At 34.9% G+C, this 22,655-nt stretch overlaps 1 protein-coding gene and 1 long non-coding RNA gene across 2 annotated transcripts in view; both read right to left on the bottom strand.

Annotated features, from left to right (window-relative positions):
* Nucleotides 1-5,652: 5,652 nt before the first annotated feature.
* Nucleotides 5,653-14,933, bottom strand: LOC128548372 (uncharacterized). The gene is made up of 2 exons (XR_008366977.1): nucleotides 11,431-14,933; nucleotides 5,653-10,213 (listed from the first exon to the last, which is right to left on the bottom strand). It is a non-coding gene; the product is annotated as an uncharacterized LOC128548372 (long non-coding RNA).
* A 405-nt stretch (nucleotides 14,934-15,338) lies between these two features.
* The window catches only part of LOC123526420 (uncharacterized), a 73,612-nt gene continuing 66,295 nt past the window's right edge, over nucleotides 15,339-22,655 (bottom strand). The window contains exons 16-19 of the mRNA XM_053522484.1: nucleotides 22,219-22,350; nucleotides 21,284-21,475; nucleotides 19,320-19,460; nucleotides 15,339-15,710 (exon numbers count right to left, since the gene is read on the bottom strand). Of these exons, the coding sequence (XP_053378459.1) occupies nucleotides 15,427-15,710; nucleotides 19,320-19,460; nucleotides 21,284-21,475; nucleotides 22,219-22,350 (749 nt within the window). The 3' untranslated portion in view covers nucleotides 15,339-15,426. The remainder of the gene's footprint in view (nucleotides 15,711-19,319; nucleotides 19,461-21,283; nucleotides 21,476-22,218; nucleotides 22,351-22,655) is intronic.

Genomic DNA, 22,655 nt, shown 5'->3' with positions numbered 1-22,655 from the left:
GAAGTCAAATAATAGAACATTAGCCGGTGTAATATAAAATATGTATGTCATCCGTGCAGGTCATTTACTCAGTTGAAGTCTAAAAGATAAAGGTTTGTACCGGGCCTGTTACACTTGTTAAGTTATTTCTGTTTTGTTAAGTTTCCTTTCCTTAAGTTTTGTTTTTACAAAAAGGTTATTTGTTTTATACAGTCATTAACTCTTACCTTGCATTACAGCAACAGTTTCTAACCAGTGCAAATCATTACTTACCTGCAACAACATGTCCGATACTGTTAAATTTTAGACTCTAAATTTTAAATTAATCTTTTCGGTGAAAACAGTACTTTACATATTCTGAATGATAGACAAATTTGATAATAAGCTGAAGTAGGGTAAGGGTTCATGTTGCTTCCAACAATTCCAGAAATAAAGTATAGAACGTATTTCAATATTGTTTGCTTACTGTTACCATCTTTTAAGCACCAAAGGCTCGAAGTGAGCTTTTGTGATTGCTTAGTGTCCGTCGTGTGTCCTTCCACAATTTCTAAACACAGTCTTCTTCAGAACTACTGTCCTCATTTATACAAAACTTCACAGAGGCCCCTTTCAACATTGCCAAAAGATTTAAAATACAGGTTTCTACCCATATATAATTTGTGCTTAAGTTACATCACGCCGACCATCTTTTTAAAGATATTTCTTGTTTCTTGCTCTGTTCGTAATTTCTTTAAAAAAATATTAAAGTAAGTTTCTCTATCCTACTCCACGTAGCTTTAAAACCTTTTATTTTCAAAGTAATATATTTGTTGTTGTTTTTTTTTCAGTGATTTAAATAAGTATCAACGCTTAAATTACTTATAGCAGTACGCCACATCTTACTTTTATATGAAAACCTCATGTGTACTCATTTGGAAATACAGTTAAAAAATTGAAATTGTGTTCCTGAAATAAGCTAGTGTCAAAGCCTAGATGAATTTTAGTAAGAAATAAAGGCCACGCGGTTCGTTTGTATGGTGTCATTTTAATTTAGTTCCCGTTATCACTATATTTACTGAAATACAGACAACTTTAGCGCAGTTATTACTATATAAATTTCAAATTATTAAAGAAAAAGTGAAAAATTTATTTTAGAATGATGGCGGTAATTAACCTTTGCATCCGCATATCTTCCGAAATAAGTCACCGTATACTTAAAGAAACAGCTGCAAGTGTTGTACTTTATTGTAATTGTTCTATACGTGAATGTTCTTATCCAAAATGTTGGAAAACAGCTTTTGTAATACAATTATACAAAAAGGGCGACCGTGATCTTTCTTCTAACTATAGACCAATTTCTTTAATAAGTTGTGTTGGAAAAGTAATGGAAAGAGTTGTATTTAAACACGTGTATAATCACATGCATAGTAATAATCTATTACACAAGTATCAATCAGGTTTTTTTCCAGGTCACTCCACTGTCTATCAATTAATTGACATTTACCATCAGATTTGTAAATCATTTGATGATAAAAAAAATCAACATGCATAGTTTTTTGCGATATTTCAAAAGCCTTCGACAGAGTTTGGCGCAAGGGGCTACTATTTAAAATGCGGCAATACGAAATTAACGACAATTTATATCAATGGTTTGAAAATTATCTTGAATCCAGAAGTCAGAAAGTTTTTGTTGGTTGCTCGTATTCTGATGTTAAATATTCAAATGCAGGCGTCCCTCAAGGGTAAGTGTTATGTCTCCTTTTATTCTTTTATACGTAAATGATATAGCTGAAAATTTTTGAAAGTTCAACACGTCTTTTTGCTTATGACAGTTCCTTTTCTGTAACCAGTTGGGACTCAAACTTCATAGAATTAACTCTTAATGAAGACCTCAAAAGGATAACAGGGTGGGCCAAACAGTGGTTATTTACGTTTAACCCTAACAGGACAGAAGTTCTTTACTGTTCTCTTAATAATAATCCTAAACCTACTTTGTATATTGATAATGTTCAGTTAAGTTTTACTCAACACCATAAACATCTTGGTCTAACATTAAGTGAAGACGGCACTTGACATGAATATATTTCATATATAACGAAATCTGCCTCAAAAGTATTTGGATCAATGCGATTGTTAAAATTCAAATTAAATGAAAATATTGAAAAATTACAGTACCAAGCTGCAAGGTAAGTTACTGGTTTTAACCAAGTCTGTTTCGATTGAAAGGATTCTACAAGAAACAGGGTGGGTATTATCAGACCGTCGATTGATGCAAAAATTTACCATAATATATAAAGCAAAAAATGGCGATTTACCAGATCTTAATACTCTCTTTCCAAATGAAGTTTCAAAATCTACTCCATATAATTTAAGAAACGATAATAATTATGTTACAGTTGCGAGAAGAACAGAAATATTTTCCAAATCATTTATACCCTTGGAACAACCTAGAAAGTAATATTCGAGAGTCGTCCTCTTTAAACGCTTTTAAAACAATTCTCAAAGAATAATTTGTAAACCTCCCCAAGTTCCTGTGTTTTACTTATCTGGTGTAAGGACATTGTCTATTTATTACGCCAGACTTAAAAACAGATGTTATAGCTTGAATCAGTGTGAATGTGGCTATGGCACTGAAGATGCTGAGCATTTCTTTTTTAAAAGCAATTGTTTCCGAGATCAAAGAATCAGCTATTGATAGCCACACGCCCCTATCATCCAATAAGTACTAACGCATTATTATTTGGTAAAGAACATTTGACAATAGAGGAAAAGTTACTGATATTCAACGAAGTGCAAAAGTTTATAAAACATACAGAAATATTCAAATAATACATAGTATTAACAACAGATCAGTTAACATTGAACATACATCTTACTAATATTTGACTAAATTTATCCACCATTGTTCAAAATAACATATATACAAAAAATGTATACATTTATCATCTCGTGACAGTCGCAGACAAACAGAGACACCCATGCCATCGCATCGAACTCTTTTTTTTCGTGAAACAGTGTGGATTTTTTTGTTATTTTATTTTCACTCGTAAATGCTTGTATATCCGTCATAAGTAGTTTATTATAATTGCTCGATTTTATATGATGTTATTTTTGTGTTCGTGTTTTCTATCTACAGATAAAGGGAAGGACAGTCTCTAATGTTGTCAGAACTTGTTGTCCGACCCTTTTGCCCTTTGATTATATATATTGAAATTGTTATTATAATAAGTTCATATCAAAGAGTAATAAAATATGATTAAATCAAAATATCTTCCTAATAGACTCACTCACCAAAAAACATTTTCTTACAGTCCGCACGGCATTTCAACACAACTTGAGGTTGTTTTTCACGAAAAACGTATGTCTCGCAGAAATTGTAAAATGCAACAAATTAAGTAGCAAAAGTAATGAGTCCCGTACGTATAGGGAGTGAGTTTCCCTATATATTCTTTATAAAGACGCCATCTTGTTTGGAGGAGGGAATTTTTGAAATCATAGAGGCGTGACGCCAGTGGTGATACGTATTGATCCATGTTTATCTTTTATACTGTTATTTCGTTAGTGTAGACTACAGTAGATATTTGTTTTAAGACTCGGTTGAATATCTAGAACAAATCAAAGACAAACACGCTTTTCGGTTGTTTATTTGTTCTTTTTTACAAATAATATAAGAAGTATAAGAATTAGGTGTCAAATAACGTTATCAATTTTAACACTTTAAATTCACATATGATTTTTCACATAAAGAATCGTACTTTAAAATATAGACACGCACAAGTCATATACCATAAAGTCATTGAAGTTATACCGTAATTAACATTTATTGTTCAAATCACGGCACAAATTTACATTTCAATATCATGAAAGAACATGTACATATACATCTGTATACATTCTCTGCTCTTCAAACATCACCGTCTGATACAGACTTCAATATATTTTTATGCAAACAACATTGTGCATAAATGTATTAAAATCAATTAAAATGCATAATGATTTGATACATAGTTGTTTCTTATGACTATTTTGTCAAACACAATGCGACACAATGCGATAGTCTAAGGTCAAAAGCCTTTCGCTTTCTCTTTCTCTCGTAACCTTAAAAGTGTCATAGTAACGTTTTCCTTTGTCTCTTCCGAAACAAATCTTTTCATCATGTCAAAATTTACAGTTAATAAGTTTGTTGTTTAACGTTTTGCCACGTACTAACTGTGGGTAAAAAATCTATTGTTGTCCGGTTTCACTGGTTGATACGAGTATTTTTTGAAACTGGGGACCATACGCCGCTTTTCATGGAATTACACACTAGACTAAGTGTAGCATTGAAGGTTTCATATACACCGCCGTATGGATGTCTCTAAATTGTGTTTTGTACTTTTATCATGTGTAAATGTTGAGTTCTGCTCAACCCGGGGCTAGAGAGCGTGGAAGATAGCATGCATTTCCACTACCGTCCATAAACAGGCTCAATCAAACCGAGCCTGCAACATTTTCTTTTTTGTTGTGTTGAGCGACCGGTGGAGTTTCCTCTTTTTCTATTTTATTTGGTTCTCTGGAATTTCATCGGATAATTAAGAAGTTCAGGTTTCAATTCTCTTTGGTTGAAAAGATAATGCAGTCTGTATCTACGATCCAGATTTCCTATATAAGAATTAATGCGTGCCTGTGCACTAGTGTATGCGGCAATAATTACGTTACTTTTTGGGTTGGTATCAACAAAGTCATTCTAGAGTTTTTACCGCGTTTCTACCATTTCCTCGGAAACATAGTTTACCAGGGTTACTTCTTCGCTGTCTGATGTCTACTTATCAAAGTACCTAGCAGGGTCGTCCACAAAGTCTATCTGTGACATATTGGACCTCAATCCAAACTTTCTCCAGAAGGAGTTTAACATAAGCCTGACCAGAGCTCTCATACCACGATTTTTGCAAATGTTATTATATTCCAAAACAATACACCCTTTTTCGTTATACAGGTTTATATATTTATGTTTGTCTTTTTCCTCTGAACACCCCTTTGGCCACCTGTTAACCTCTTGTTAATTTTTAGAAATGTGTTTACATAGTCTTTAAAAATAACCCCTGCCTCAGTTCCAGGAGCATACTACGATATTTGTCAAAATTCTAAAGTTCATACATTCTTAAAATTGTATATTCTTTCTTTAACGCTGTCTTTACTTAATCTGTGACCCATGTGCCAATAAAAGTGCGTTCTGAATCAGTGTGCTGACATTCTTCTTGTTGTCAAGTTTCAGCACATGTCTTACAGGTCTCTTGAAAGTAAAACAGGGTGAAACAGGCGTTTCGGAGGTACCACATTACATTTTATGAGACCATACAAAGTCTTCTGTTATCAGCGCAGGTGACCTAGAGGTATTTTACCGGTTTTGTTTACCCATGGGTAGAGAGATGTCACATCACAGTAACTGCAGCTTTTTTCATCAGATGCTTCTTTGTATTAAGTATACGCTTCAGTGCGAACCACGTAAAATGCGTCACGTGGCTCAAGGTGTTTAGCAATATCTAAGTGTTCAATATACACTTTTATAACGGGATTATCTTTCACTGCTTGAACAAATTCTGATTTCCAAAAGCATTTGTATGTGTATTCCTAATTTTCTGAATTTTGTTTCTTTTCCAACATTTTGTCATACAGTCCACCCATTGTCATTTAATTCACAGGATTGCTGGTAGACCTAGCGTACTTGTTTGGATTTCGATGCCAAAAATCCCCATGAACCTCAAGTACTATTCTCTCACTTTCTGTTTCGTAATATCCATCTACCGTATATGGCCCTATCACTTTTTCTCCTCTATTTCTGGCATCTTCAATACGATGACTTTGAAGCTGTGATAGATATCTGATCCACCGCAACCCCTTGACTGACTGTAACTGTTGCGGTTTGTAGCCGTGATGGGGCATGATACCAATAGAATCCTGTTGTAAAAATGTTCTTAACACTACATTTCAGGCAGACACTATCGTAATGCATCGCTCAAAAGGGTCCATTCCAGTTATGGTCGTGAAAATTCCGGAACCCGTTGTGAACAACGTCTCAGTATATCAACGTCGGACTAGTTCTGTTTGGAAGTCAAACTTGGTGTTCTTGTGTTCACTGAACCATGTAAAGAACATTTTTCTATCTTCAGGCTTCATTGCATCAGGGTTGTAGTATGAGCAATCCGGTAATCTCTTCATTATCTGCGTTTAGTTGTCCTTCCGGTTATTAATGTGCGGAAATTAACACTTCTTCAGTTCTTTTAAACCAAACATAGAAGGTAGTTTTGCCAACACCATCGGTAGGAAGAATCTATCATCTTTATTATGTAGGGGGGTACCATTAAACACATCACTTTCGCACCGCTTGGTGTGGCTGTTGGCACAACAACATTTTCATATAAAAACTGCAATATAGGGAACATAGCCTTGGATATTGTGACAAAGTACATTATAATACTGCAAATGAATTTCTCGGATTTTCTTTGGTTAACACGCACGTTACATAAAACCGTATATCCCGTGAGCGAATTTCCCCTTCAGCAGGCCCCTCTATACGAAAGTGAATATATTTTTTTATTAGCCGTTGCGCAAGGCCATTTTTCAGTTTACATTAGGAACAAAATGGCGGACGGCTCTCGATTCGAAAATTAATTCAATGATTACCCTTCTTTGAGATGGTTTTATATCAATCATGGAGTTATTCTGTAACTTAAATAAAGTTTATTTTTTGGAAAGATCTTCATTTTGTAGTTATTCATAGGAGACAAAGCAGTACGAGTCATGTTTTTCTTGCCAATAATGGCAATATTCACCAATTGATTTAACATGTTTAAAGAAGCACTTAAGCTTGTGTACAACGGGGACTAAACGACTGGTCACTGCAAATAAATCTGCTTAGTCTGCATAAACTAACTGAATAAATAAAATGAATTACTCTCATTACACATTCAAACAAGAGCTCGTCGAACACGAAATGCCACCCTTGATGCATTCAGTAATTGCACAAGGAACATAAATTATTTGCTCACTGTAAACAAAAGTTCTACTGTTCTGGTTCAATGTGACATTGACCTTTGACATATTGACCACAAAATCAACAGGAGTCATCTGCTGGTCATGATCAACCTCCCTATTAAGTTTAGTGATCTTAGGCCCAAGCGTTCACAAGGTATCGTCCGAAAAGGGTTTAACTGTTCCGGGTCAATATGACCTTGGCCTTTAGCCTACAGATCTCAAAATCTATATGGGTCATCTACAGGTCATGACCAATCTCCCTATCAAGTTTCATGATTCTATGCCCAAGCGTTCTCAAGTTATTGTCTGGAAACGGTTTAAATGTTTCAGGTCACTGTAACCTTGACCTTTGACCTACTGACCTTAAAATCAATAGAGGTCATCTGCTGGTTATGATGAACCTATGTATCATCTTTCATGACCCTTGGCCCAAGCGTTCTCAAGTTATCATCCAGAAACTGTTTAACTGTAACTGGCCAATCTGACCTTGAACTTTGACCAAATGATCTCAAAATTAATAGGGATCATCTGCTGGTCATGATCAATCTGCCTATCAATTTTCCTGATCCTAGGCTCAAGCGTTCTTGAGATATCGCCCGGAAACCGTTTTACTGTTCTTGGTCACTGTGACCTTGACCTTTGACCTACTGACCTCAAAATCAATTGGGGTCATCTGCTGGTCATGACAAACCTTCCTTTCAACTTTCACGATCCTAGACCCAAGCAATCTTGAGTTATCATCCGGAAACCGTTTAACTGTTCCGGGTCACTGTGTCCTTGAGCTTTGACATACTGACCTCAAAATCAATAGGGATCATTTGCTGGTCATGATCAACCTCTCTATCAACTTTCATGATCCTAGGCCCGAGCGTTCTTGAGTTAACATCTGGAAACCATTTAACTGTTCAGGGTCACTGTGACCCTGACCTTTGACATACAGATCTCAAAATCAATAGGGGTCAAACCTTCCTATTAACTTTCATGGTTCTAGGCCCAAGCGTTTTTGAGTTATCATCCGGAAACAGATTGGTCTACATAAAGACCGACCGATCGACCGACCGACAGATCGACCGACATCTGCAAAACAATGTACCCCTCCTTCTTCGAAGGGGGGCATAATAACTAAATGGTTACACTTCATAAATTTATTTCTAATAAACAATAACTTACAGTACAGTAAACAAATTTCATTGGAGTAAATAACATTGACAACAAAAAAAAAATCAATACAACAGCAAAAAAAGTTAAACAGGAGTTTTCTTTAAAAACGAATTTAAAATACAAAATAAATTCAACAGAATAGTGGTCAAACCAGCACTTGCCGCGAGGTTAGTCCAACAAATTTGACGCGATCCTAGGAAATATTGAGATAATTTTTTCATATGGGCAATATCCCCACTCGCGTCAAACACTCGAAAATAACAAAATAGTGGAAGCAATTTTCATCACTGTCGACGCTTTACATGCAATAGGTTCAAATGCTGATTATTTCACGAATTGGCCATAAATTCAAATAAAACTTACATGTATCGAAAGGGGATTCAATTCCTCATTTATTTATGTAAAAATTATCAAATAGGGGCCTTATATCCAAAATTACAAATTTTCTGGTGATTTAAACTTATGTATGTACTGTACATGATTAACGTTTACCGTGTCTAGTTGGGCCAATATGCGCAAAAGATAAAAGCAATAACTTTACATGACTGTGATTTATCTTCCATTATTTTGACACACCTATTTTGGTCCTTCGAAGTTTTGACATTTAGATTGCCCCGTCACAAATTTAAACAATCTGAACGTCAAATTATTTTGACTAGCCGCGAGGTGTATTCTAGTGCTCGGCGTAAATGTTGTAAATTTCAAATAAATCAATAATAAAAACTAATAATTAGTTTTACAAGAAGTTCAAACAACTGTTACAATAATCATCATTATCATTTACTACCGTGTCACAATAGTAATAAATGTTTTAAGATATATCATTAACTTAATGTAGTACACACGGAATTACAGCCATTTCCGTGTGATTATATATCGTCAGGTAATTTGGCATTGTTCCGACATAAATACCCGGTATCTGTATAGAATTATTCAACATGAAAATAAGCCAGGCATTGGATACACCAGTCTAAAAGTGTTTAAATTCTGAAATCCGGAATAAAAGTTCCTACTACCTCAACTCAAGATTGACAAGAATTTTAGAATGATCTGTAATATTTGAAAAGTAAAGAAATTACAAACCGACAAATGAAACTGAAGCTTGAAAACATCAATACCTGAATTACATACTCATATTTTTACTCCTCCAAGTGGCACGAGCAAATTAACATCAACATTTTTCCATACAGTAAAATCTGTCTTAAGCAGCCAGCCAAGGGAGTGAGAAAAAGTGGCCGTTTACAGCAGGCGGCTGCGTTATGCAGGTAATTTGTAGAATAAATGACAATTTTGGGAAATGAGAACAGGCTGCTTAAGACAGGTTGGCTGCTAATTAGAGGTGACCGCTTATGCAGGTTTTACTGTACTGACATGCAATTTTCGTATTTGGTACGTGACGTCATTTGTAACATCACTGTTTCGATCTTTTAACATCAATATTTTATTTCATCTACAGAATAATTCTAAGAATAGATCTAACTATGTGTATGTAATGAAAATAAGCTTCACATCCAGAAATATGAATTTGTTCTTTCTCAGAATAATAGTGCGCGAGTCCAGGCTCTGCTGCAGAAATTATGTATATTTTTTCGACAAAAATCCAATCAAAAAGTCAAAAGCAATAAATATATTTGTTGACAAGACTTAGTAATGACTTAGCAGGGCTTATGTCATATATCACAGTTTCTTGTATCTTCTATTTTGTTTATAATTTGACAATAGTTACTGTCCTGTAAGTAACTTCATGAAATACATTTATTAAATCCAAAATCTGACCGGTTGCAGCAATACCGAAGACAAGAGTTTTTAACATGGTGTAATTTATGTTACCATTATTCAATGATTATTGTCCTACTGGTTGTAATGAACGGTCGGTGTCAGAGTTTATGTTGCATCTTGGCAAAAATGTTCCGTTCCATATGTGTGAAAGGTGCCATATTCTCGGTGTCAGAGTTTATGTAGCGTCTTGGCAAAAATGTTCCATTCGATCCATATGTGTGAAAGGTGTCATATTTCTGTGAATAGGTTATTCTTTGGCAGTGATTGGCCAGATGGTATCATCATCAGTGGCTATACATACCTGCAATTAAACATAAAAAGACAATTTTATTTCAAGACCACACAAGGTATATTTTTCCAAAAATACTTTTAAATGCGACTGAAGTGCATAAATATTCTATAAAATTAATCAAATTTTAGAGAGATTGGCATTAACCTTTACATTATTTTGAACCTTGTATTTGTCAAATTTTCTCGACATAACATTATAATAACAACAGCACAAATGGAACGTTTTTAATTTAATGCCAGAAATTTATGAGCAGCACCGTTTTTACACAAATATTGGTTAGATCTATGAACTTATCGCATCTTATTTTTTTAATAAATTTTATAGGAAAATGTTTTAACAGCATAATACAAAAGTCATCAATAAATTTGTTATCGGAATGGCTAGAAATCGCCAATAGGTCAGGCTATGTGTCCGGTTACTGGACGGCTACAACACAGGCTAAACTTCCAGTTAACGGACGGCTTGACAATGCTCTTTATTTACAGTTGGGTGTTATCATTTCAATATTAGCTATGAATAGCTAAGTTTACATTCGGGTGTTAGCTATGAATAGCTACGTTTACATTCGGGTGTTAGCTATGAACTGCTAAGTTTATAGTCGGGTGTAATCATTTAAATAATAGCTGTGAATTGACCTATAGGAGAGATCGTGTTTGTATACAAATCCGTTGTATTTTCTATTTTTAGAACTGATAAAACAAAGGTCGGGTGGGCAGACGCCGAGCGTCCAAGTTTTTTTGTAAACAGTGATGTTTTTCTGACGGCTTAAACTTTCTTAAAACACAAATGATATCAATAATTTTTTTATCAATGGAAAGGATATAAAACAAGCAACTTATTGCTTACTTTTAATTATTATTTCGAAATAAAATGGATTAATTATGAACGCTTAACTTACATTATTTTTTCTAAAACTTTGCAGCATCGTTACGCCACCATTAAGATCATATGTCATTTAAAATGGATTTTTTATTTAAAAAAGATATTTAAATAAGAAAATATGAAAATCGTAAGCATTTCAAAACATTTTGAATTTTTAAAATCCATAAATTAGCGAAAAAGTTATTAAAAATTAAAAATTCCAATCCTATACACAAACGATGTAAAAACATTTGTTTAGCCCACCACCAGATAAACAGGTGTTAATGCATGACTTCACGGCGATCTCTCTTATTGACCCACTCAAAGGAGTATCTAAAACAAATGCTATATTCTGAAATACCTACATTTCTCTTGTGATTCCTGGATTCTGTTTCTGAAATGACTTCTACTTCAATGCAGCCACAGCAAGTTGAATAACATCATCTGATTGCACTTAGATGACTAAACATCTAACATTTGATTTTTCCTACATTTCCACGTTATATATACATCATGATATATAATTTCACTCTACTTCCGTGTTCTGGCTAAAAGTACACGTGACCCGAGGCTGAACAGCTGAGATATAAGATTCAACGAATATGCAAGTTTTACTTCAGTTATCCTTTACTCCAGTCCAAGTTCTTACTCGAGAAACTTGAAACTAGCTTTAAATTTCCTTAAAACATTTATAATTCCATTTGTAAGTCCAATTTCTTCCGCAATCAAAAAAAATGCAAACCCACCGTTATCTTCGTATGTTTCCGCGTCTCAAACGAAAACGTACGAAAAACAAGGGGCGGAATGAGGCACCAAGTGGGGAATTGCAAAAATAGTAATATTTGTCAAACTAAGGGAATTCGTTGCTATTGAGACCAAATACGCAAATTTGCAGTATTATAAATTCGTTATAAAGGTTTCTGACGGGATATACGGTGGGCATATAGCCTCGCCTCGGGTTATGTGAATCACAGTCAGGCTATATGCCCACCGTATATCCCGTCAAAAACCTTTATAACTAATAGTAGAATCGAAATTGTCCCCAGAAAAGACCATTCACAGAAGTCTTTTAAAGTTGTCTCGCCGCTGAAAACGGATTCGTGCAACCCGCAGGTTTCGCATTCCATATCGCTTTTGTCCATAAAAATAGTGCATACCGTATGTGCCACACACAAAAAAATGGGTTTATGTTCATAACTACCACAATTTGACTTCGAACAATTTAGACACTTTCCAAATATAACTGGATTAAAGCCTGTGTCACACTGACCCAGATGATCCTGTGTACATTCGAAATTAATAAATTTAAATATTTTGGCATTTTCAACCTCGTCATTAATCTGTTCTTCGATTAACATTGGTTCTTCGTCCAAATCTATGTTCTCTGGCAACATGTAGCATTGATGAGTATCAGAAAAAATATCTTTGCACATTTTGCAATATACGTAACTTCTTACTCATTTTCTTGCTTATTTTTCTACCGCAATCCTAACAACGATATATAAAGTTCCAAGTGGAGTTCCCATTTGCAGTCGACTGCTTATGAAGTTTGAAACACTCTTGACTGCGGAATAACCTATAACACGCCTAGCATTCTATCCATTCTTCTCCACATGACACGAGTGATAGATATTTTTACTTGTAGTCTCCTCCTTTGTTAAACTTAATGCTATAACAGCTTCTGGAAAAAGAAGGCAACCATGCTAGTTATGGCATCGTATTGCCATGGTAGTATGATAATGTCTTCTTATCAGCTTCCGTGCCTTTATATATGATACCATTAAAGTGTTCTTTTGACACAGCCTGTTTTTGATAATCTACAAACATTCCTTGGAACCTATTTACATCTTCAATGCCACATTTTCCAGGGAGAGCATTAGCATCCTTGTGGAGTTGTCTGGTCATTTGCCCTAGTGGCTCCTATCCTTTTCTAATGCTTTCCCACTTTCCTTGTTGATCTATTTTCGCTGTTGCTGTTATAATAGCCCTCGCAGAATGCATATCATCATCATTTTGAATACGTATCAAGCACAGTTTTTCCAACAGAAATTTGTCAGAGTTGACATATATACACCTCTTTCCAGCTCCACCATTCGGCATATGTACATGAGTCACTTCAAAGAGTAGGGATTTGTCAATCACGATTGAAACACTCGCTCAGTTTAAGACATGAACCGCTCTGGTATCAATTCGGGTAACGTTATGAATGGCATGAAAATCGTAAATCCAATGAAGGGATCTGTACGACAAGTCTTATAAAATTCATTTTCTAAACTTCCTTTGTTAAATCTTCAAGTATGACCGAAAACATTATCTTCAGTGTAATTACATTATTAGTTATATCAATGTCTTTGAAGTTTATTTTATAAGAAGTAGCTGTCCCTGATCTTTTAAATAGTGAAAAACTTGCGAGGATCATCTTCTTTTCGTAAACGTTTCGCAGTATATGTATTTTCGGTGCTATCAAGTATCCTTTTTTGGCCCCCTCAAATTTTATGTTTTTCTCCTATGTGTCTTTTTACATTGTCGGTACGGCTAAAGACATGACACTACATTCTTTGCAATGGATATTTCCTGCTGCACTAGTTGTCAGTACTGTTGTCCAATATGTACAGTATCTGTAGCCATTTAATCATATGAATAACAACTGTGAAATATTACAGGAAAGCTTGTTGAAAAGGAGGTTTGCGTATATATTACCAAAAAAGATCTGCCTTTTGCAGTGCTTCATGTCTTAAAAGTCATATACATCTGAAAATATTTTATCATACTAGTATTTTAGAATTACAGGTTATTCACTTACATTGAGACATTAAGATATCATATCTGTGTGGAACTATACTGCATTTACATAAACCAAACAGCCATTTTGACGACAGTTACTGTCAAGTACAATGCAGATATGTTCAATAAACGATATGTACAGTACCTGTAGCCATTTTAATAATGCGAATAACAACTGTGAAATATTACAAAGAGTTTTAGAGCTTGTTAAAAAAGAAGGCGGGGACAGTTTTTTTACATAGCGATAAAATCTGTCTAACCCAAATGTAAGGTAAATAAGTAGAATTGAACCTAGGTTTTAGTCCTGTTAGTTTGCATTTAGCCTGTTCGGACCGCCGTTTGTAGCGTTATTTTTTATTTGCATGATGTGCTTGATGTATTTTTAGGGAAAAATGTATGATTCGGATCGTGAGAAAACTACCGCTTTGTACGCTTTTGCTCGCTTGTTGTGCGTAAACTGTTTGCAACTGGACATTGAAGTAAGATTTATCTAAAAAAAGACTATACACTGTCAATCATTGGTAAGGAAATACTTATTTTTAAATATGCGGACTTGGAAACAATGCACATGTCAAATACTGTTAATGGCTCAGACGGAAAAAAATCAAAATGACCTTTTGGCATCTTTCTCAGGAAACATCACCATTGTAATATATTTAAGTGTGTATGGTTCATGTACCCATAATGTATCCTAGGTACATTACTTCCACCTGTGCTCTAGGGATACTTCATGATAACATAATGTAAGATATTTGTAGCGTTCCATAAAACCTGTTAGGACAATATCCTTTAAATATATATCATAATATTATCAAAAACTAAAGTTAATATATAACGGGCTAGAACTTTCCACAGACATATTCCCCGAGGTAAACAAATTACCAGTGACGCACATGTTTAACGGATATTCATACACTCACAGTATCCCATTTTCTCGTATTCTCCGGGGTTCTCATATTCTCGTTTTTGCCTGATACAAAGTTTGTTAAACTCTATACAGGTATCGGAAAAAGCTGACACACTGTAAATTTCAAGTGATTTGAACGCAAATGAATGAAAATACTGGCATTTGACTGAATTTTCAAAAACAAATCCACATTTATTTCTGGAGGGGAAGGTTAAATTGCCATAAATTATTCAATATGCTTTTAATTGTCATATTTCTTCATGCATTTACTACAGAATACATTTCTTTATTGCACCATGGTAATTTGAATGTTTTAAGTGCTACAAGTTGTTTGTGCTGAAGTGTCAAATCTAAATCCACGGGAATACGAGAAACTCTTTCTCCAATTCTGAGACTGGTGGTGGTTTCAAATACTGCATCAAAACAATTAATTGAGATAGTTTCTGTAATCTCTCATGGTTCCATCTGAAAGACAAGTGAGTGTTATACAAAACTGCACCAAAGTATTGTTAATGAAATGGTTAATCTGTTATAGGGGATACAACAACTTGTTTCCCCTAAGAATATGAGAAAACAGCATAATCTTTTTTTAATTTTATGTATGTCCTTGAAGTTAACAATGATACCAGGTAAAATAATCCGTTCTGAAAGTTACATGTTTCGTCATTTATCAAAAAAACAATCTTATGAAAATAGCAAATACTAAAACTACTATGTTTGATTCTAACGATAGACCGCTGTTAATATCATGAACGTCGGATGCAGCGCAAGAATCTTGAGATGAATAACCGCCAACACAAGATGCATACGCCATTACATGGGCGATATAGTTCTGTTCATGGACGCCATGGAAAAGATGAGACATTGGTCCTTGTGCATAAATAGCAACATCCTCCCCGGCGTGAGTCTCTGAATCAAGCTTTACTCCAGACTGAATTCTGAAGTCCTTGTCAGCTGAAAGAGCGGAAGTATAAATATAAGCATTCTACTTTGTAATGTGATAATCTTTTTTATTTGGAAAATTTATTACAAAGGCATACCATAGGGATATGAAAACCGCACTTGACCTATGTTGGCCTAAGTTAGCCGACCAACATATTTTTAACGCTCTGCGGCAAATATCTTCCATTAAAGTTAAGTTTCTACGTCAAACGTGATCTAACAGAATTTACAGACACTGAGCTCTCCGATTAGTATCGGCTGCTTTTTTCGGGCTCTATTTCGGCATCTGCTCAGACATTAGCTTTCCGGAGCGTAATCTCACGAGAATGTTTACCCTATCATCCCCCGCCTTATTAATAGTATTCAACGAAAATCGTTGCCGTATTTATATCTTAGTATATAAGTCATTGACATTTACCTTACTTGTTTTGACGTTTTAACCGTCAGCCATACAAATGAAAGGTTTAATTTTTGCCATTTCCTGCACTGGCAGGAATGTACTTTGGAAAGTGTATGTAGACCAAAAGATGTAAATGTGACACTTGACACTTTCAAGTGTATTTCAATATCTACACATATACGGTATATGATCGTTAACAAATTGAAATTTAATGGACAAACCACCCAATTTTTGTCTCAAAATATTGCCCGTAAAAAGGTTGAGGGTGTACATTTTGCAGAAGAAACCCCAAAGAAAACGTAATATAGCTTACTATTCACGGAACCGAAGAGTGATATAGTAATACACCGTCGTTTTCCCTTACATGTAGATTTAGGTGAAGAGGTAGCGGAATCGTTTCAATTATTGACGAAAGTGTATTACATTTTATACGTCTTCATGCATACTTGTTTTAGTATTGTACCTACAGATAGACTGAATACTTTTATTTCTGTTTATTAAGGAAAATAGTAACACTTAGATTGTTCTGTATCTGTCTTGTTTTTCTATATTGTTTTGTTACGTAAAGTTTTGAGATAACATGACACCCATTCGTTATCCACAAAATCACATAAACTCCTTGTGATTATAGACAACGTACAGCAAGCTGTATAAGTTGCAAGTTTCTTGGGTCCTTTTCAAGCTGTCATATAAAGTATGCCATAGATTAATATATTGCTGCACAATCATAATTACGAACAAAAATGGGTGCCATATTCCGACCCATTGCTATGCATAATACAAATTTTGAAATATCGTCGTATTTAAAATATAACATGATAGTCTGCCTTTCTCTGCATAAATACACTGGAATGTTATGCTGACCTCCTAAAACTGGTAAGAAAGTGTAATAAACTTCATTCCAACTGGTAAACAAAGGCTTTCTGAAAACTGAGGCGTCAGAAAAATTGCAAGAGCTTGGAAATCACTCGCATCGCAAAGGCAGAAAAAGATGTACTAGCTAAATAAGTTTGAGTAAAGTTCCGTGAACTGATTTAGATAGACAAAATTTGCTTTTATGCGTTAATACTTGACGATAATACAAATTCAAGACAAACATCATCCTACCTATTTCTCCGAAAACAACACTCTATTTTACATGCTTTTTCCTTTTAATTTCGTAATTTTCCGGCTAAATCGGTACGGATTATACACCGTGATACAATGAATCTAGAACTGCAACAATAGTAAAGAAGCTGTATGAAAGAGACTTAATAAGACTGGCGGAAATTTAAAACTAGCAATGCATCTATGTAACATTGACTTTCAATATAATATAGTAATTGAGAAGTTAGTCCTTCAGCACGGTTACATGTTGAATTTTAATAAGAGTCTGAGAAGTCACTATTCAGAGCATTAAATTTACACTTGAAATCCTAAATCTAGATTTTAAACATGTAAATTTGAAAATCTCGGAATACTAACTAACTAACTAACTAACTAACTAGAACAATCTACTAAAATAATTTAAAACGTCAAAGCTGATATTTTGTCTATCACGCTCATACGAACTCGTGTATATATACTGTTAAAATATCAAGTAGCACACATTTTATTGCGATTCTGTGACAACACATCTCCAGAGAATGACGAAGCCTCAGGACAAACTCTTCAAATAATAGTTCCCTATTTCAGACACTCCAGGTCGAGTTTTGCACAAATTGCACGACGTTTTCCGCATTTTTGTCTTATCAAACCTGACATTATCACAACATGTGTAAAGACATACTTAGATCTCATCCATTATTTCTAAAGTGGTGTACACATAATATCTAGTCAAACTGATTTGATTAGTGTATACTACTTAAGGTACTTCTGCACGTTCGGATTTTTTTTATTTGATTTGATCACGATTTTCAAAGCAAAACTATAAACTTAGAAAATTAAGCCAATAGAATGATATGCTCATGTGTTTGTGTGTGTCTTTTCGGAAAAAATTGGATCTAAAACAGTTTAATGATAAAAGTGTATGATAAATCACTACTCCGACATAGACTTTCATGTTCTCAAAGTTGTTTATTTAAACATTTTCTATTATACTCTCGTAAAAAATGTGATGCCTCTTAATTTTCAATTTCTTCTGTTATATTTAATCAAGAACGATGCAAATAGTGTATGACACATGTCCCCTTGGAATGACTGGCAGAGGAATAATTTTAAAAAGGAGCATAACCTATGACAATATACGGACATGACATTCAAAACTATTTAAAAGTACGTGTACTTGACTGTAACAATGTTTGCCAAGTTTAATCTAAAATGAATGTAAACTGCAGGAGTAGTAGTGGGCATAAATAAACTTAAAAGTCTCGACAATGTGCGCCTGTCCATTTTTATGTTGAAATCATATACCAAAATTCATTTCAACTGGACAGAATCTGCAGGCAAGTTTAGGATACAGGAATGTGTGATGGATGAATGGATTGCTGGACGGTGATAATTGCTTCCCAAATCCTAAAACAGTAACATTGCTGGTTTCACTAGTTAACACACTACTTACCAAGTATTTTCAACATGTTTACGTTTCTGTATGCTCAAGCAAATACTTATTCTAGGTTACCTGTTTAAATAAACGTGTAGAACTACCTTAACGCACGTCACTAATATTTTCAGTCATTTTTTTCCTTACCTGGAGCGCGGCTTATGTGACTGAAGAGCGACTGCAAGTTTGTTTTTCAATCGCTTTTCTCGCTGCATTTAATTTGTTCCCGACTGATACAACTGACATTGGTTGCGCCATACGCACTTTATCAATACATGTATCAAAATAGAGTATTTTCAGGACAGTTAATTCCGCAATGAATACCGTAAAAACGTCAAGCCTTTTTGAAGTCATGGTATCGTATGAACTCTGCGACCTCTGACACAGTCGAAACTAAGATGATAATACATCCATGAAAGAGCATAATGCTTTCTAAACTGGCTCTGTAAATCGTTTTAGAAAATTAAACTTTTACAATATATGACTCGGGTTATCTGTAGGAATTGTCTTATCTATGGAATATCTTTAAAGGAATCGATATTTGGCTTTGTCTCTAGAATTTCGGAGACATATGCCTGCAGACTTGGACAGAACCCTGCTTCAGAAGTAACAAAGTTATGAAGCCATGTATGTATTAAAGGGAAGAAGTAATATGAATAAGAGTCACAAGAAAATGTAAGTACATGCAACAATTATATACCTGTATCAACATTTGTGAGGTCAGGTCTAACAGTTGCATTTACATCTGCATATCCGCCCGGTCCATTTGCATAATTCAATGTCGTAAAAGGTTTCTCGTCTTTTGCCAGCATGTTGTGACCCTCTCGATCATCGGTTAACCCTGAAAAATGAAAGAATTTTGCATAACAAGAAACATAAATAAATGGTATGACAAACATGACACATTGAATAATAACAACAAGGTTTCAAAATTTCTATTCACGGTTTTCCCTAACTGCTTGAACTTCTAAATTTTAATAATGACTTTTTGCATATGTAATAAAATAATTCTAACTGGATTCCTATACCAATGGTTTGACTGTGATATTGACATTGCCTGTATGGATCCGACTCTTGCCTGTGTCATTGACCCTATAGGTACGGGCACAACTTATGACTGTGCGACTGATCATGAAGGAATGGGCACGACACTTGCCTGTGTGAGTGACCTTGAAGGTAGGGACTTGACCCTTGCTTTTGCCACTGACCTTGAAGGTAGGGACTTGACCCTTGCCTTTGCCACTGACCTTGAAGGTAGGGACTCGAATTTTGCGCACGACTCGTCTTCCTATCATGCTCAACAGAAATAAAATGTTTCATTGAAATGCATTGTATATCTAAAAAGGTATAGCTCAGACTTCCTAATCCTAACCCATTTGCCCCTGCCTGCCACATGGAACTCAGTGTTATTTTACTGGTTCCTTGAGGTAATGTAATCCATTCCTTTTTTATTTCTGAAAGAGTTCTGTCAAAAACGAGGTGGCATGAGTTATGCTTTGCTTTCAAATACTTCTTATCTTGTGATCATGTGTTTAATGACGTTGTATAATGGCTTGCAGAAGGTAGGTGCCTCGGTGGCTTCCCTTAAAACCACATACTTAAAAAGTTGTAAATCAGGTTTGGAAATTTCATTTACTACACCGTGATTAATTGTTTTACAGGCCAACAGCCCAACATAGAAAACTCAGCTGATACCTTCCTGCGCCGTACAAGCAACCTGCAAAAGTCATATATTGTGTGAATATATTGAACAGAAGAGCTTATTACCATAGCATTGCCACAAGTTATCTTCAGGACATATGTTAGGATAAGAGAACGGACGGGACAAAATGGTTCCAATATAATAGCTAAAACTTGTTTGGTGCTGTATAAAAGTAACGTACTAGCTTCAATCATATTTCGTTTCAACTATATAAGCGAGATAACTCGAATATAAACTTCATTGTTTTCTTCGACAGAGATTATAGTTCTTTGTTGAATATAATTTCACAAACAGTATTCCCTGGCAAAATGGACAAGACAGACCTCGTTTGTTAAAAATGCCCGACATGTAATAGTCTGAGGAAGGATGTGTTGAATTTTATCGACTTGGGCATCTTATGCATATATATTGAATCAGTAAAGGTGTGTCCGAGTTAAATTGTCAATGACGCGTATATTTTATTTACATATTTTAACCGTTTAGTTATGGTAAATGAAGCTCTTCCATAAATTGATCAGTAACACAGTTCCTTTTGACATGTGAAACTGTATAAAAATACGTTTGTCTCGGGTATCGTCAAACAAGCAGTCCAAGCTGTGTTAAAGGCCACCTACAAACAAAGACAAACTGGTTCTAAGAACTACCTGTTTCATGTACTTGAACACTTGTAGTGTACATTAGAATAGAAAAAAAATGTTTTATTTTCGCTAATTTTCGCGAACAGAGAATACGCCGAATCAAAAAAAAAAATGTAATCATTAACACCAGAAAGATAAACAATCAGGAAGCGCGAATTCTAAACAAAGCGTACATGTCGAATGTCTGTCAAAACGCAAAATAAATATGACGCAAAAAATATCCAATTTACAATATTATAACCTTTAAATAAAGACCACCAGAGACAAGGAACACTTTTTGGCTCGTCTAAACGTGGTCTGTTTATACATAGTTGAATATATTACCAAATAAAGGATTTCCTCTGGTCGGGTGTCCGCCTATAGTAAACACATGCGAGTGATCAGCCGTAGTTATAATCAAGGTATCCTCCTTGCTCGTCTTTGAAACTCCCATTTCGACGGCTTCGGCAAACACTAAAGTATCATGTAGAGCTCTGACTGCCTGTGCGTAATGATGGCCGTGGTCTATCCGTCCGCCTGAAAGTAGAAAGTTGCACCAGTCTATGAACTCTATATCTAAATTTTATGCTTTCAAAACATTATTCGCGATGCTTTGACCATCTGTCACTGTACAAATATACATAACGTATAGAATGTACTGATACTTTAGACAGAATTTTTATTTTCAAACGCCTCCATAGCCTAGTTTTACAGAGCCTGCTTCGAGTGCGAGTGGTCGCGGGTTCGAACAACGTCATACCAAAGACGTCGAAAAAATGGTACATGTATCAGCCTCGGCGATCAGCATTAAAGGAGAATTGGCTTCTCTCTCCTCTCATACCCTCGCGGCGGTGAATTTCATAAGGAATGCGGTGTCGAGAGTAATTAATATAAGTTGCAAAACTTGCTTCACAATCGACGTATAATGAATTTAATATCAACTAAACAGAATTTTAAATCATTGTGGTAGTCAGTTAATTAACGTTTCCGCCATGCACATTTATAGAAAAACTAATCTGTACGAAGTGTTAACAAAGACAAAATACAAGGATGTTGATAGGCTTCTATGGCTTGTGGTCATAGTGAACGACTCCAAATCATATGCCCTTAATACATGTGAGAATGAACAATTTTCAAATGATGAAGCTATCCATTAGACTTCCATTGTATTAGCGTATGGCTTACAACCAAACGACACACCAAAATAAACAAACTATATGTCATTAGTTTGCCCTGTAAATATTTTATATGCTAACTGGATGGCTTAATATTTATACTACCTTCTACAAGCAAAAAGAATCCTTTTTCATTTTTACTGAGTATTTGAATAGCCTTTTCGGTCATTTCTGCCAATGATGGTTCATCTTTATTTCTGTCTATTTCGAATTTCATATTATCTTTGTTGAATAACCCTGTAAGTGAAAAATCAATTATAACAAAACCATTGCCCAGCAATAAAAGTCTTTGGACAATTGTATGAATAATGTGTATTTTTATTGTCGTATCAATCACAATTTAACATGAGGCAAAATAAATTTTCTGTATTGCCATAATTAAAAGCACCTGAGTTTGTTGCGATAGGCCAGTTTTTTTTATGGAAACGTCTCTAGGTGTAGATATAAATTTATCCTACCTACCTAAAATAACAGACGGACGGACATACATACATGCATGCAAAGAAAAAGAAAGTGATTTTCCATTTTATCATTTTTATCTG

Source organism: Mercenaria mercenaria, chromosome 14 (genome assembly GCF_021730395.1).
Source record: "Mercenaria mercenaria strain notata chromosome 14, MADL_Memer_1, whole genome shotgun sequence".
NCBI classification, from domain to species: domain Eukaryota; kingdom Metazoa; phylum Mollusca; class Bivalvia; order Venerida; family Veneridae; genus Mercenaria; species Mercenaria mercenaria.
Note: the sequence above shows the minus strand (reverse complement) of the source record. Positions and strands in the feature narration are given on the sequence as shown.